General features: G+C 45.0%; 2 protein-coding genes across 3 annotated transcripts; one reads left to right on the forward strand and one right to left on the reverse strand.

The window, feature by feature from the left end:
- The first annotated feature begins 1,381 nt into the window (after positions 1 to 1,381).
- Positions 1,382 to 6,230, forward strand: LOC123098256 (protein root UVB sensitive 3). The gene is made up of 15 exons (XM_044520197.1): positions 1,382 to 1,790; positions 1,871 to 1,928; positions 2,112 to 2,171; positions 2,282 to 2,320; positions 2,417 to 2,479; positions 2,791 to 2,847; positions 3,006 to 3,069; positions 3,150 to 3,233; positions 3,329 to 3,411; positions 3,504 to 3,633; positions 4,421 to 4,513; positions 4,919 to 5,057; positions 5,146 to 5,183; positions 5,258 to 5,445; positions 5,991 to 6,230. Exons 1-15 carry the CDS (start codon positions 1,642 to 1,644, stop codon positions 6,087 to 6,089), a joined length of 1,344 nt encoding a protein of 447 aa, XP_044376132.1. The 5' UTR covers positions 1,382 to 1,641; the 3' UTR covers positions 6,090 to 6,230.
- Positions 6,231 to 8,156: 1,926 nt separating this feature from the next.
- Positions 8,157 to 15,644, reverse strand: LOC123098257 (uncharacterized). Of its 2 annotated transcripts, none has more exons than XM_044520200.1 (9): positions 15,441 to 15,644; positions 14,650 to 14,720; positions 12,045 to 13,180; positions 11,522 to 11,585; positions 10,677 to 10,898; positions 10,372 to 10,493; positions 9,923 to 10,096; positions 9,364 to 9,761; positions 8,157 to 8,796 (listed from the first exon to the last, which is right to left on the reverse strand). In XM_044520200.1, the coding sequence occupies exons 1-9, from the start codon at positions 15,555 to 15,557 to the stop codon at positions 8,446 to 8,448; spliced, it is 2,655 nt and encodes an 884-aa protein (XP_044376135.1). In that variant the 5' UTR covers positions 15,558 to 15,644; the 3' UTR covers positions 8,157 to 8,445. The 2 variants fall into 2 exon arrangements, with proteins under 2 accessions (XP_044376135.1, XP_044376133.1); XM_044520198.1 differs by having other exon boundaries at positions 8,157 to 8,799.
- Positions 15,645 to 16,358: the final 714 nt, after the last annotated feature.

A 16,358-nucleotide genomic window follows, 5' to 3' on the forward strand; every position in this document is an offset into this window, starting at 1 on the left:
AGATTGACGAAGTCACCACAGACACCTCGTAATCAACGAAAACGTCTCCTCAACTGATCGAACATCGCTGGAAAAACTGAAATAAATCTAAAAAAATGCGAACATTAATGGCAAGTCCAGAACTTAAGTCCTGACGGGCTAGTTTAACCCTAAGAAACCTAACCATCTAAGCTAGCCGATGTATCAATTCGATTGTAAAAAAAATTCGATGTATTGATTCCATTTGCACTCCACCTTCTACCAAAAAGAAAATCACGTCTAAAATTTAAATTCATCTATTTCCTTTGTTCATTTTTATAAGGCGTTGAAGTCATTTCAGACAGCATGCAAAGCAGTTCATTTTTAGTTGTCTGAAACGACTTACAAAAATAAATGAAGGGAGTATAGTGTACTTTTTTTTCATGGTAATACGTGTGTCATTTATAAAATAAAGATCCGGTTACAAGGCACGTAAGCACCAACATTACAAGACTGGAAAGATAGGATAATCCTATACAAAATACCAGCGCCTGTTCCTCTCCTCCGACACCACCGAAGCGGCCACCAAAGGGAAAGAAAACAGATCACCTCTTCACTCAAGCTCGACGCGGCTCCATCGCTGATCAGCAACTTTACGGACCTCGAAAGTAGTTTGCCAGAAGCAAAACCATTGCCGTTGAAAGAATCAGACCGGGGCAACATGTCCCCGGACACGCCATCAAACTCTAGATCTGACACCCCCGCACGACAACGACGTCGAAGGAGGAAACCAGAACTGTCAGCCACCAACCACAAACCCAGCACGGGATGCACCATCTTTCAGCTGTCACTTGCGCAGACAACCGTCTGCGCATACTCCTGGACGATAAAACCTCCCTGCTCCACCATGACGTCGGAGCAACGCCACAGCAACGGGGACAGAGCAGAAGGAGAGACACACCTGATGGAGTCGCCGCCGCCGCCTCGCCGACACCATCCATGAACCCAAACACAGCCGATCTGAAGGATCGGCAAACACACGATGCCATCAACTCCGAGACGCCGCCATGAAAGACACGGCCGGTGTGGGAGTGAAGCTGAGGCAGATTTATTCGTCCGGACGCCGCTCCCACCACCCCAACGGCGCACCACGACCTACAAATCCAAGACCTAACTACAGAGCGAAGGAACGGGGTCCCCCTCCCTCTTGCCGCCGGAGCAGCCGGAGGGAGAGGGGGCCAATGCCCTGGCTGGCTGAGATCAGAGGAAGAAAATCGCCTCCCTAGTCGCCAGGCGTGGCGGCGGCTAGGGTAGGGAACACAATGGTACCGGCTAGCGCTGTGCCTGGCCCCCCATCGATGGGGAGTACAGTGTACTTGCTCTGCAAATGCTTACCAACACTGGGGCGTCTGATTACGCAATACATTTGCTGAGACTCATCTAAAAATACCTGCAGGAACCTGAACTGCCTGAGCACCTGGAGCAGTGGAGCGAGCCAACTCAAACGCGCGGAGTCGAGCGCGGGCACGATCCAAATCCGGCGCCCGGAGTCAACTCCACCGCCTCGGCACGACTCGAATCCCCGCTCTGCTGCTTGCTTGCCCGCCGGACGGGAGGCTCCGCTCCTCCTCTCAGGGCACTTGCCGCTTGGTTGCCGCGGGCGGCGATTGTGCGAGGGGATCCATGGACATAGAATCCTCCCGCTCCGGGGCCCATGGCGAGCCCGACGCGGCGGCGTGGGTGACGGTCGAGGAGTGGGGCGGCTCCTCCGGCTCCGCGCTCTCCCGCACCGCCGTCCTCACCGCCTCCGCCTCCTCCCTCGCCTCCAACAGGTGAGGCCTCCACCCACCCTCCCGCTCTGTTCCTTCGTTTCGGCCCGCTCCCGTCTCACGCGCGCGCGCTCACCACGCAGGTTCGGCAGCCGGTGGGGGCGGATCGGCAGCCGCGTGCTCGGCGCCTTCGTGCCCGAGGTGAGTCAGCCAGCCTGACGCTCTCCACACTCGCCATTAGAACACTGTTCTCTCTTCATGTCAGTGACAACCGTTACAGCTATGAATCATGATTAAGCTGGTGCCTCTGAATTTCGATTCTTGTGGAGTATTCTTCTCCGTTTCACCTGTGGCAACTCATGAGCGAGGACTTCTGATTGGCAGGGCTTTCCTGGCAGCGTCACTCCTGACTACGTCCCATTCCAGATGTGGGATACCTTACAGGTAGATCCTAAATCCTTTTTTTACATTAACTGTTTGCAAGCTTGTTGGTCCAAAAAACTACTTGGCCTTCAGTTCTTATATATGCATTATCCATGGTTTCTTTGCTATAGGGGCTCTCGACATACATCCGTGCAATGTTGTCTACTCAAGTAAGCTTGAGAGTGATGTGGTTGTTCATCTTTGCTTTGTTTTTACGCCTTATTGTTTTGCCGGTCTAAATGGAATGCCACCTGAACGGGCTTCAGGCCCTTTTAGGTGCCATTGGCGTAGGTGAGAAATCTGCCACGGTAATTGGTGCCACTTTTCAGGTAAAGTTGCTCCGCGAATCTCCGTATGTGTAATTCTTACATAGTATGCCTGAGCTTGCACTTTTTCCTAGGACATATAACATGTGAATTATCTCATGTGATATGAGAAAGATTACTAAGATTATTGTCAATCGACATGCCCCTGGTCGCTGTTGCTGTGTGATCCATCATTTGGAGGGGCAAGCTTTGCTGTTTTGATTGGCCATAAACGAGGCAGCATGACCTGCACCTTTGATCTCAGTTCTCTCCTTTTATCAGGTTCATTGTTGCATTTTCTCCTCTCTTTTTCTGAATACATTCTCTTCTGCCAGTGGTTTCTCAGGGATTTGACTGGTATGCTCGGAGGCATATTGTTCGCTTTCTATCAGGTACCCAGTTTTCTTACTAATTACAATAGTAAACACTATCATCTTACTGCTGGAATGATTTATTTCCTTATGAGATAATTATGGTTTGCTGAGATAATTTTTTTGGCCAGTCTGTTATTTGTCTGTACTCTTATTTTATTTTCTTCCCTTTTCACCAGGGATCCAACCTTGATAGCAATGCCAAAATGTGGCGTCTAGTTGCAGACTTTATGAATGACCTTGGTAATGCTCAACTAAATCACATTATGTGAAATGCTTAATATGCAAGTTGAATTATAACACCGATTTGTTGTTGTTTACAGGAATGTTGATGGATCTTTTAAGCCCTTTGTTTCCTTCATCATTGATAATTATAATGTGCTTGGGCAGTCTATCTCGGTCATTCAGTAAGTCAGTTTACATGTTGAATTTGCACAAACTTTTTAAGAGGATTTTTTGGAATGGTTATTTTCTTATCTAATTTTTTGGTCATCATGTATAGCTGGTGTTGCCAGTGGAGCAACTAGAGCAGCATTAACACAACATTTTGCACTTGCAAATAATGCCGCTGATATATCTGCAAAGGTACCTTTGAACGATCTCAACATTTTGTCAGTATGAATTAGATGGTAAATTATCACTGAAATTTAGCTAAAGGAACATACCCAACTTCTCAGGAGGGCAGCCAAGAGACACTTGCAACAATGTCAGGAATGGGACTGGGAATGTTGTTGGCACATGTTACCAGGGGGCATGATTTGGTTGTATGGGTTTCATTCCTTTCTCTCACAATATTCCATATGTACGGTGAGTGTGTCATTAACTAGTTAGACATTGTCGATTACATGTTTTTTTGGAAGAGGTCAAAATATAATCGAAACATCTGTATAATCATGGCTGTGGTTGCCCTATTGTTCCCGCAAAAAAACAATTATGGTCTACAGGGTGAGAGGAAGAAAAGCTGAGCTTCTGCTTAGCCTCTCCATTAGGCATATCCATGTGCTACTGCAAATTGTGTTGATATTTTCTGGGAGAAAAAACTCTGTTGAAGCTGTTATACGCTAAAATTGTACTCCTCCATCCCACAATATAAGATGTTTTTGCACGCTAAAACAGCTTGCAAAAACGTCTTATATTGTGGGAAGGAGGGAGTATTCTTTTCTGTTGCTTCATCATGGAAGAATGCACCCAAAAGAAATGAGAAGCCAAATGAAAACTAAAATAATATAAATATTTAAAGCATCATCCAGTATATGGTTTGCTGCATGAATTCCAAATGGATTTTTTTTGGGTCCTGTCAATTTGAAATAGCAAGATATCCAAACAAGGCAGTAACTTGAATTTAGTTGACTCATTTGAAATTGAAATTAAGATCCCCAATCCTAACCTCCTGTTGGGTTTTGGTCCTACCTGAATTTTTTTCTTTGCTGAGAAATATCCAGTTACAAAATGTTGATGTGATGGCATCATACGTTACTCACTTTCTAGTTTCTACAGACTTGTTTGAACCGAGATAATATATATAAGTAGCAGAACTGAGATTTGAAAAACTCTTGTTTACAAACTTTAACTTGTCCTCTGTGTGTCAATTCAGCAAATTACAAGGCAGTGCAGTCACTTTCACTCAGTACATTAAATTATGAGAGAACATCCATCTTGCTGCAGTATTTTATGGAACATGGTGAAGGTGCGTGCATCGCTTTTCTTCGTGGTTTCATGAAATCCATTCTCTCGTGCATCGTGGTTACTGGAACCATGCAAGCCAATTAGCATCTAAGACACTTAGCTGGGTTAAATTTCTGGTTAGCGGGCCATTACTAGCTGCATAGCCACACCTAAAAAATAATTGCATGTTGTGAATCTTAGTTAATTGTATTGCCAAATATGGTGTGTGTTCCAAGTTCGAGGCTATGCATTTTTTAAGGGACATTTCTTTATTTTGTCACATGCACAGTTAGTTAGATCTGTCCATGGCATTTTAATTATTGCGTCAAGAATAAGTTTAACTGATCCGTTTATATGAAGCTGCAAAAATTCGGCACACGAAGTTCCATTTTTTGATTATCAAACTTTTTGCGTGGAATTTTCCTAGTTCTTACACCAGAACAGGTTTCCAAGCAAGAGCATATTCTTCCGTTCTGGTCAAGCTGGCGGAAATTACTTAGAGTTAAACTTCCACATGAGCTTGTACACTTAGGTGCTAAAGCCTCGATGCTTGCGCACTCCGACATGTAAGTTCTATCTTCTCAACTATGCTTTTATGTGTGACATTGCCTAGGAATTAAAGGGTGAATTATATTTGTTTGTCAAATATAACAGGCTGCTGATTGCAAAAACAAGATCCTACTATACAAATGGTATGATTCTTTTGTTGCTCATGCGGCAGTATAGTGATTGCTGCTGACTTTCTTTACCTCCTGCTTTTGTTCAGCCAACTATTTTTTGCTGGACAAGGACGGCAGTGTTTGTATTTTCATCCACAAGCAGGCAGTGGCAACTGATGTCTTGAAGTCCTTCGTACATGGACTCGTCTTAGCACGTTTTATGCAGAAGAGCAAATCTTGTCATACAGAGGCTCACCAATGGATGGATGAGAAATACAACACCTTCATCTCAAAGGTAAAATACTGTCACATTTGCTAAGATCTCCATCTTGTGAACTTGTTGTAGGGTTGGTATTTAGTAGTACTTCACTGGGTTGGAGCTTAGCCTCTCAGTGTCCCTTTATAGGGTTAAAACATTGAAACAGACGCTCCAGATCAAAGAATCTGTTACTGATAATTGTGCATACAGTATTGATGGTAGGCTTACGGAGCTGTACTATACCCTCTCTGTGCTTTAACTAAGCACCAAATGGCGTTTGTCCTTTTTATGTGTGGAAACAAATCGGTCTCCATGGAGTCCATCCATATAGGATCTGAGAATTGCCCTGATGACATTCCATAATGCTGTTTTCACCATAACGTACTAAAATTTGGCTATCCAAACACCCACAACGCGGCCATGTGCAGGTTTCTAGGACGGAGGCTCTAGATGGCAAAATTTAGTGCCCTGAAAGTTATTTCGTGGTAGTCTAGTGAATATTCTTTGCAGCTAGTTTTGTGTATCTGTTTTATTCTACTGTGATGTGTGGTGATGGTTCATTTGCCCCCAAAATTTTACAGCTGAAAGTGGAAGGCTACTCAACGGAAAGACTTCTGTCGCATTCGATTGTTTGGAAGGCACACTGGGTTTATGGTCCCTTGGATGAGAAGACCAAGTAGGAGGAAAGAGCTGGAGATGGCCATATGCCCATATCCTTGACTTAATAGTTGGTTATGCTAGTAATTTTTGTAAGAGGGTGCATGCGAACCGCTGTGTAAACGGAGATCACCAAATCATATCATATTTTAAACGGACATACAGATAACCTGTGTCATCAGAGCATCTACATATCCGCCCTAAACCTCCATGCAGTCTGTTCGGTCTACCCAACCGGACCTGGCAAACTCGGCTCAAACGTTCCCAGGACATATGTGAGCTGGATATGGGGACGCCCAGACGCTCCCGCCACGTCGGACTAACGGCAGGGCCTGAGCCAAATCTCTTGAAGGCGTCCTTGTCCTTTGCCCGATCTGCCCTCTTCCTCGACTCTTTTCTGCCTCGTCTGCATAGCCGCCATCGTTGCTCCGCCGTTGTCCCCAAACCATAGCGCCGCCATTGGAGGCCCCAACCCACAACGCCGTTGACCGTGCCGCCAGCGGACAAGTTCGCTGCCATGTGTACATGTAACTCCTTCGGATGTACACCTCGTGCTCTGTATTTGACGAAATGTCCGACCAATTTTTTATATTCTTCTGGTCATTTGTAGGTCACCGATGAATTCGTCGTTGAATGATGTGTATGGAAACACAAACCTTGGCGAATTCATATACAGAGGGTTCGTCGGATTCGGACGACAAAGATGCTGAAATGATGATGATGAGCATCCAGGAAGAATCGGAGAAGCAAGATGAGCATGTACTGAACCTCAAGGGTTCGATAAAGGGCGGGAGAGTTGCTCCTTGGGATAGGATCGATGGCACAAGGCTTCTCTACAATGACTACTTCAAACCGAACCCAACATACTATGAAGATTTTTTCCGACTCACTTCCGGATGAGCAGAGATTTGTTCTTGCGTGTAGTGAATGCCGTGGAGGAGGCTGATGACAACTTCAAGCTGAGGAAGAACTGTTGCGGGAAACTTCCTTTCTCTCCTCTACAGAAATGTATGGCTGCTCCGAGGATCCTTATCCAGATGATAGAGACCACATGCTTGAACACCACAGTGCAATTTGCATACACCTTGGTGATGGTGTTTGGACCAGAGTATCTGAGAGAACCAAACAATTGTTGGCAATTGGAGCATCAAGAGGATTCTCAGGTATACTCGTTTAGCTGATTGCATCCATTGACAATAAAACTACCCCAAAGCTTTGCATACTTAAAGCAGTGGCATCAAAAGAATTGGATTTAACATGCTTTCTTTGGCACACTTGGTTCTAGCGATGACATCAATGTGCTCTGACGATCTCCTTTGTCCAAGAAACTTTGTGATGGGGAGGCTTCGGCGTGCAACTACACTGTTAACGGTCACAACTACAACATGTGATACTACTTTGTTGATGGTAACTATTCTCAATGGGCGGCGTTTGTGAAGGCTATATACAATCCTCATGGTAGAAAACAATCTCTCTTTGCACAAGCGCAAAAAGATACTAGGAAGGATGTGGAGAGGGCATTTAAAGTGCTCCAAGTTCGTTGGGGTATTGTTCGTGGAGTTGCAATGATGTGGGAACCAGAGACACCTTGACAACTCATGACATGTTTTGTAATCTTGCACAACATGATTGTGAAGGATGAGGACGAAGGGGTGACCTGCATACTTTGACAACTCATGACATGTTTTGTAATGTTGCACAACATGATTTTGGGGGATGAGGGTGAAAGGGCAACCCGCATGATTTGAGAAGTCTGAAGAAGTCCGCCTCCTGGAACAAGAGGTGGAGCATGTTGTCAACTTCCGTGAGATGCATCGACAACTTAAGATCAACAAGCGCACATGCAACTTCTCAATGATCGTATGAAACATATGTGGATCCACATTGGAATCAGTTAACTATGTATTTTATGTTTGAATTATGCACTATGAACAAATTTTTATATGTATTTTAATGTACAAATAATTTTTATTTGTGTGCGCAATTCATTGTTTGTGTGTGATGATAAATCGTGCATGTGTTTGCATGTATTCGAGGTTTCAAAAGTAAGGGTTGTAGTTACAAATGAGAACAGGGCGGACATCCGCTGCTAACTAACCATGTTGTCACTTGTTACTCAAAAGATCAAGAATGGTATATTTGGTTTGACATGACACTGCCCAGCTAGTACATACATAAAATTATATCTGACTGACTATTCGACTTTGTACCTGTTTTCAGCTCCGACTCCGAGCCAATACACTGAATACATACATATATGACATGATAATCACCGTCTGTTTTCATAGCCGATTAGTTAGAGGTAGCAGTTGAGACGACACGCCACGCACACAAGACGAGAGCACTGGCGTCGGGTCGGGAGACGAAGGACGACCTCGGCTATGTTGGTGGAGTTTTGGGTTGCGCTTGGTTGGAGTTGAGGGCAGGACAACCGTTGAGCGCGATGCGGCCGTTGACCTTGAGCCTTTTGGTGGCCTCAACAGCAGCAGCGGATTCGGATGCTTCCTGCTGCCCTCTCTTCCTGCAATGCCGATGGTGCTGCTTTTGTTCCTCAGACTTGCTCGCACTCGCAGGCCTGAAAACTTCAGAGCAGTTTCGAGGTGCGGCTGAGGTACTTGCGTTATTCCTCCAAGACGAAGAGGCACAAGAACCCAGGATATCTGAGAGCCTCTTGGTCTTGGGAAACTCTCGCTCCTCCGAGCTGTCATCCGATTCCACTTCGACGTTCACCTGCTGCACACGTATCAGTTAATTTGATTGATTCATCCCCCCAATGGAAAATAAATAAAACATGTCGTGCAGATAGCTTAGGATTCTTTGGTAAACTATGCATTTCTTATTTCAATGCATATTTCTGCTGATAAGCTAAGTAGTCACAGAAAAAAAAGGTGAATAGGAAAATCAGAGGCATTGATGTCGCTATTGAAAAGAGTCTGTAGTAACCATTTTAGTTAAATAGTGAAGGCAAAAACAGTCCCTTGCCTTTTATTTCTTAAAAGAGGGTCCGAAACTTCATTGTAACACAACAAAAGGCAAAAGATAAGGGTTCAATTCGGGGAGCAGACCAACAACTACCAAGAAAGAAAACTAGTACTGTTTAAAACATCAGGGGGTACAAGAGTTTCTTCTTATCGGAAGTACTAGCATACGTGGAGTTGAAATAATTAATGCACAGCATGCATGGAGACCCAGAGATCCAAAAAAAAAACCCGGACTCCTAACCAGCCAAGGAACAGAGAAATAAAGACCACTGGAGAAAATGGGATTACTGAAACAAAGACAGGGATAATGTTGCACCTTATCATGCTTGATATCCTTTTCATTTGCTTTTCCAATTGGTGGTGTTTTCTCCGTGGCCTTAAAGAATGCTGGTAACCCAGGCTCTTTTTTCACCTCAGCCAATTTAGCAAATCCAGGAGGCCTTGTAATGTTAAGAGAGAACTTGATTGGGGACTTTCTCTCAGAGAAAAGAGTGGAAGCACCGTTTTCTGCTCCAGGAGAAGGCATGCTGTCATTGGTGTGTAACCCACCATGTGCTTTTGTAAATCCTGGAGGAGCATCAAGTCTCAGTCCACAATGAGCTCTTGTGAAGCCAGGAGGGACATCAAGAGGAAGAAATCCTGAAGGTGGGTCCAAAACAAGGTCTCCGCAAGCAGGAGCTCTCCTAGCAGATTTACATAGAGAATCTGTAGTCCCTGGAAAATACAACGAAAAAACATGAATCAGCAAAAGCAAGTACAGGGGCTGCATCGCTGAAATAGCAAGATCTACCACCCAAACAACAAAAAAAGGTTGTTACCTGCGGAGTCAGGACTACAAGACCCAGTGAAGAAAGAAACAGCGGGAGCTGCATTACCTTTTGTGTATTTGCCTCCTATCATATCCAGGTCCATGCCAATATCCTCAGATATATTACAGTCTCCCTTTGAAAGGCCAACATTGCTGATATCTGTATGACTGTCGACTCGGTGCTGCCTCTTTCTGGTACGCTTCTGGAAAACTCCAAAAAGGTAAAGTTCTCCGTCTTTCGCTGTTACAACAGATTCTACGGAAGTTAGATGATGCTAAATGAATATGACCCTGCATACTAGTTTTTCAAACATTCCAGAAATCATTTAGCAGGTATTGCCTAACTTAACAAAACATCCAGATTGCAGAAACAAAATAGAAGAGAACAGTTTCAAGCATAGCATGTCCAATGGAAAACTTCACAAGATATGAATATCAGCTGCATGTCGTGCAATCGGTAAACTCTACCATAGCTATTGCGTATCAGTGGCCTTCGTAAGAGTCAAGTGGACATACTTTGATCATCTTCCGTAAGCAGCTTGGACGAAAATATAAGCAACTCCACTGTGCCGATGTCAGTCCGCAAGCCAATATGTGAAGAAACATTTTCCAGGAGATGGTAAGAGTCCCTATTTGACCTGTATAAATAGGCAAAATTTAAGCTTATAAGGCAAGCTCATATGCGCGGGCGTGCGCACACACACACAGAGAGACTGTATACAATGCAAGATCTTTTTATATGGCACCTGGCATGGCTGCAAGTAAGTCTACCATTGCTAATCCTTCTTTAATGTAAGTGGAAGCTAAGATGATGAGTGTACCTTTGACAAGAACTTATGAAGCACAGTCCAATATCTTGAACACGAGGTGGTTCCATCTTGAATTTTTTTGGTAACAGGCCAGAAAGAGGTAGAGCCTCTAGCTTCAAGATTTCAGGCATCTGTTTTGAAGCTTCATAAACTTTGCTAGAAATTTCACAAGGGAAATAGGCTTCAAGTCCATCACAAGTGTGTGTTAGCTCTCCAGTTATTTCAAATTTGCCCCTAAAGAAAGCAAATAATGATCCTGAGTGTTCGGCTGATATAGAATAGACCACAGGGTCCTCTAGTAGGATTCACATCTTTGGAATCGCAGAAGACCACAGTAAAGCATAAACCGTCATCACTTGCCACATGAACATTCTTATCTTATATTCCCTCCGTTCACAAATACAAGATGTTTTAACTTTTTTCTGAATCGGATGTATATAGACATGTTTTAGTGTGTGTGTTCACTCATTTCAATCCATATGTAGCCCATATTGAAATATCCAAAACATCTTATAGTATTTGTCAACAGAGGGAGTATAATATAGCTTATGGCACAAGTAATTGCTGCCTATACAGCTAATTAACCGCAACACCTAGCAGCCAAGGTTCAAAGCTTATAGCAGGTAGTATAAATGGAGTTTCAAACCCCACACATGAGTTGTGTGTTTTCTCCTTTTCGTGCTTCTACTTGGGAAGGTAACCTTCTAGTATCGAGTTTGCGCTTGCACAATGAGCCTACAACAATCTTCTATTCTACTTAGTCGGTAAAATTTCCAAATCATTAAACTCATGCAGCAAACAAATTGCACTGACCCTTCAAATTAGAAGATTCTAATGCGTAAAAGCAAAGTACTTACTTCCAGCAGGCCTCTGGTTGGTATGTCTCCTTGCACAGTGGTGTATGTAGAATTAATTGGGCACCTGTATCCATATCAAAACGTCATAACAACGAATTTTCTCAGAAGAAATATTATAAGATTGCACATAAGGAATAATATGATATTTTCTGTTATATCATTCTGTCCTTGCAAATGCATGCACTGAACTGTAAAACATCGCTACAGAAATATGGGAAACATAATGTACAATTTTAAAAAGGCTAAAAGTTGGGTTTTCCTATTTAATTCTTCTCTTTTCCTGTATCTAACGTTAGGGCAAAAAGCAAGCAATACTCTTGAGCCCTTTCATGAGGACTGAAGGAATATTCAACATGGTAAACAAAATAAGTTCGAAAACAAAAGGTCCAATTATTGGAACTAAGTGAAGCAAATATCATGCATGCCATTTGTTTTATATACGTAGACTAAGAAAAATACAGCTAAATCATGCATCAGGATTTTTTTTGGGTGGAATATGTTACTTTCAGGATAATAACCATACCTGAAGACATGTTACGACTAATTGATGGTTCCTGGTTCGTTTGTCTCTCGACATGGCTCTTAGTGGAGGAAACAACTCTCAAATCATTGGAAAGTTGAGCACATCGGGTTGGAGTTGTAGACTCTGGGCTTTTTGCTTGAGGTATGTTTGTTTCAGGCTGCAGTGAGTCCAGCTTGGATTTTCCATCAAACAAATTTAGTCTGGACGAAGACCTTCCAGTATCTGGGCAGACCTCGGTGGAACTTGAACTAAGCACAGATGTTGGGCTCAGTAATGGAAGCTTCACAGTAGTTTCTTTTTCCACAATAGGATCTGCGTCTCTTTTTGTGGGCTGACATTTAAGTGCAGCCTGATTGCTTGTAGAGCATAACTTTTTGTTGTCAAGTGTGACGACACTCTTAAGAGGAACCTTCCTTGAATATGCAGGAGGAACATGCACAGAACTAGGGTTGATGGGATTCATCTCTGACTCTTTCTGCGAAACAGATGGAGGAAATGTACCTCTCTGGACAGCCTTGTAGAGTGGTGATGGCCGATTGAGAGAGAAAAATTGCCTGTTTTCAACTGTCTCAACTCTCTTAGGAGAAAGACACGATGCAACAGGCAGGGGTGGTGTAGTGGGCTTGGGACTAAGAGGTCCCGAGGCCTTGTGAGCTGTCCCAACTCTCTTAGGAGAAAGACACGATGCAACAGGCTGGGGTGGTGTAGTGGGCTTGGGACTAAGAGGTCCCGAGGCCTTGTGAGCTGTCTCAACTCTCTTAGGAGAAAGACACGAGGCAACAGGATGGGGTGGTGTCGTGGGCTTGTGAGTAAGAGGTGTCGTGGGCTTGTGAGTAAGAGGTGCTGTGGCCTTGTGGGTAAGAGGCACCAAAGCCTTGTGATTAAGCGGTGGCATGGCCTTGGGAGTAAACGGTGTCGTGGACTTGTGAGTAAGCGGTGTCGATCTCGCAAGAGAAATTTTACGCGAACTCGGAGGAGGAGTGACACTTCGTCTGCAGTGTGTTTTCTGCAGTTTTGCTGAGCCAACTGTTCTACCAAAAGACTTTCCATGCCGTACATAAGTGATGTCTTCTGCCGGAATCAACTTCACTCTTGCATCAGGTTTTGTATATGTACCGCCAGACGGCTTATGCATGCTGTAAAATAGAGAGGAAGTTACTATACATTTTAAAATAAATAGATTCAGAAGTAACATACTGGAATGTGGATTTTGCAAGACATGAATGATATTTAAGTGCAATCCAGGCAACAGAAATGACTTACTGGTATGCCAAGAACCTAAACAATGAAAGATGTAGCTTCCCAAAAAAAATAAAAGTGATATATCATGCTTTAAATAATGTCACTTCACTAACAAGCTTTACAAAAAGAAGAAGGCAGTATACCATGCCTCAATGCTCACTACACTTACGCATAACCAAATTATAGAGTAGAATTAAACCGTGAGGCATAAAGCAACACACCAAGAAGCAATATAAATATATTTCTTCTTACATTTTCCCTTTTATTTTATTGCGAGGACCCATGTTTGGTTGGTGTACAAAACTAACCTTACCAATTTTTTGCTCATAGCCAAAAATTTGGTCCTTGTTTGGATGGGTTGCCCGAAATTGGTTGGTATGCCCATATGCAAACTTGCTAACTGTAGTTCATTTTTCTTGCCAACATTAGCCAGATCATTGGCAAGCAAAACATTCACTAAAATTTTGGCTACCATTTTTTAGGATGGTGAATTTGGGCTCAAACTAAACATACCCTGTCCTCAGAATCATTCTAATGGTATAGGACTGAATACGCACTTCTGGATAACAGAGTATTTGTCAGCTTACTACATATAAGATTATCAAATATCATGTTACTGGATCATGCACATTCATATTGAACACAACCTGAGTTCCCCTGTGCAGTTTCTTTAAATGGTCTAGGGAAACCAGATAGCCATGTTTAATCATGCAAACTCAGTCTCATGTGATACACACATTAGATAAAAGAACTGATTAGATTCAACTGGGTATTAATAAGGTGTGAGCCTTAAAATATGAAAGGCTATTACGAGATTTATCCAAGATGGGGCCCTTAAATTCCTCCAAATGTGATCCATTGATCACTCATCAGCCCAACATAAAATGGTCAATGTGTGTAGTTCGCACAATTACACCTAGCCAGTGGTTTGCAACTTTGCACTGATATGCTCCTGATCTCCATATTCACGAATGCACGGGTCATTTTTTAGGTTAAATACGAAAGTGAGGATAAAACCTGATACAGCATGAGTTTACCAAGTAATAGCTACGAATATTATGAATCTTACAGTCAATTGTTATTTGAACCATAATGGGCCCATGACACAGACAAGGTAGAGTAGTTGACAATCCCCATGACATGATATTTTGGTTCCTAGACTAGGGATATGCTTCACAGAAATATAAGACATTCACTACAGATAACAATTGTCACGAAGCTCCTGCTATTTTGTCTCAAAAAGAAAAACAAGGCATTTAATCGAACAGTGAAACCAAAGCAGGATGACAAATGTAGAAACAATGACATGATTCCATCATATATAATGCTGTATGTTGGCAGACATAAGCATGAAGGAACGTACGCATGCTCTGGAGGCTTTTTGCACCGCCCAGAAAGACCTCTATCGCCATTAGAGGTAGGACAAGGTGCATCCTGCAACAGTAAAACGAAACAAATTGATGTTAAACGATTTCCTCGGCCTCTGTACAAAATTAATTAGCCAGGAAAGGCGTGGCAAGCATGTTTATCCTAATCCAAGCGCGGAAGTTGGTAAGCTAGGCATAGGCAGTTGGATCTTGGATCTATACCACCCCAGCCCAGACGGACGAGATGAACAATCATGTTGGAGTGGTAAGAAGACGTAGGAAGAGAATCAAAATCAACCTCAACTTGAGCGACGCTGGGCCCCTGGGGAACAAGCGCTGTCACAATGGTAACAAATTAAGTAGTACTACTCCATATCTATACTCCACCTAATAAAGAAGATAATATGGAAGTAGAGCGAGCGAATCTCGCACCGGCTGCACCACGCGGTAGCTAACGCAGAACCGAGCGCCGCGATCTATGACAGGTGACTCGTTCAGTACAGGGCAGCCGACGAGCACAAGGAAGCAGAGGGCAAAATCAACCTCGGAATGAAGAAAAGAAAAAGGCATTCGATCGTCGACAAAAACCCCCGTCCCGGCGGCCGGCCCTCGCCCCCCCGCATTCCACGCCGCCGCCGCCGCCGCCGCGAGTCCGTACCGTACGCGGGAAACCCTAGGCGGCCCCCGTCCGCGATCGCGGGGGGATTTGGGGGTGGGGGAAAAGAGCGGCATGCGCCAATCAATCAGTCAAAGAAATGGAGAAGGGGGGCGATCGTCAGCTCGTCACCTTGGGCCTCGGCGCGGCGTCGGCGCGGCGCGCGGGCAGCGGCGGCGGGACCGAGCGGAAGGCCGCGCAGGGGTTCGGCCTCGCCGCCTGCGCCGCCATTGGATTCCTCTGCTCCATCCTCACGCTCCCCACGCACGCACGCAGGCAGAGAGAGGCAGGGGCAGGGGAGAGTGAATGGACGGGGGTTTTTGGTTGTTGAGTGGAGCGAGGGGGAGGCGGTTGCGAGCAAATAGGCAAGCCTCTTCCCCTTCCGTGACCCCCTCGCGGTACCCGTTTCGGCAACCCGCCTACCCAACCCACTCGGCCCGCCCCGCGAGACACTGACGGGTCGCGCCCGCGCGCGTGGGCCCGCGGTGTCATGCAGCGAGGATGCTGTGTTCCGCGGTGTGTGTGGCGAGGGCCGCGCTCGCGGTTCGAGGGCCGGGGACCGGGATGGACTGGCTGGCAGCTGCCACTTTTGACCGGGCGCATCCGGCGGTACGCGTGGGGGATCCGACGGCTGGCGGGCGAGCCTGCGTGCGACAAGCCCCTGCTGCGCCCAGGTACGCGTTGCGCCGGCCGCGTCGCGTATGGTCGCTTACGTGTGGGGTCGTGTTTCCGCGGGGCCGGCGTGTCATGGGTAGCGAGGTGTGATTTCGTTGGTGTAGAGTGCCGAGGCGTCGGCTTTTGCCCGGTGGATTTTGCCGGTGACCGAAGCCGGTCGCTGCGCTTTGGGTTTGGGCCAATGGGATGGCGGAACGGGAGGATCGTCCCTTCCTTCGTTGATTCCCACAGTCGTGTGTGTGGACGCACCGCTGCATGCATTGCGTGGATAAGACAAGGTTGGTTGGGTGCACACAGTACACACTGCTTGAGTGCTTCATTGACTGACCACACTAATGGAAACGTAGTTACCCTGACCTAACCACCTCTTTCCTC

The sequence above is a fragment of the Triticum aestivum genome, chromosome 4D, assembly GCF_018294505.1.
Source record: "Triticum aestivum cultivar Chinese Spring chromosome 4D, IWGSC CS RefSeq v2.1, whole genome shotgun sequence".
Classification (NCBI taxonomy): domain Eukaryota; kingdom Viridiplantae; phylum Streptophyta; class Magnoliopsida; order Poales; family Poaceae; genus Triticum; species Triticum aestivum.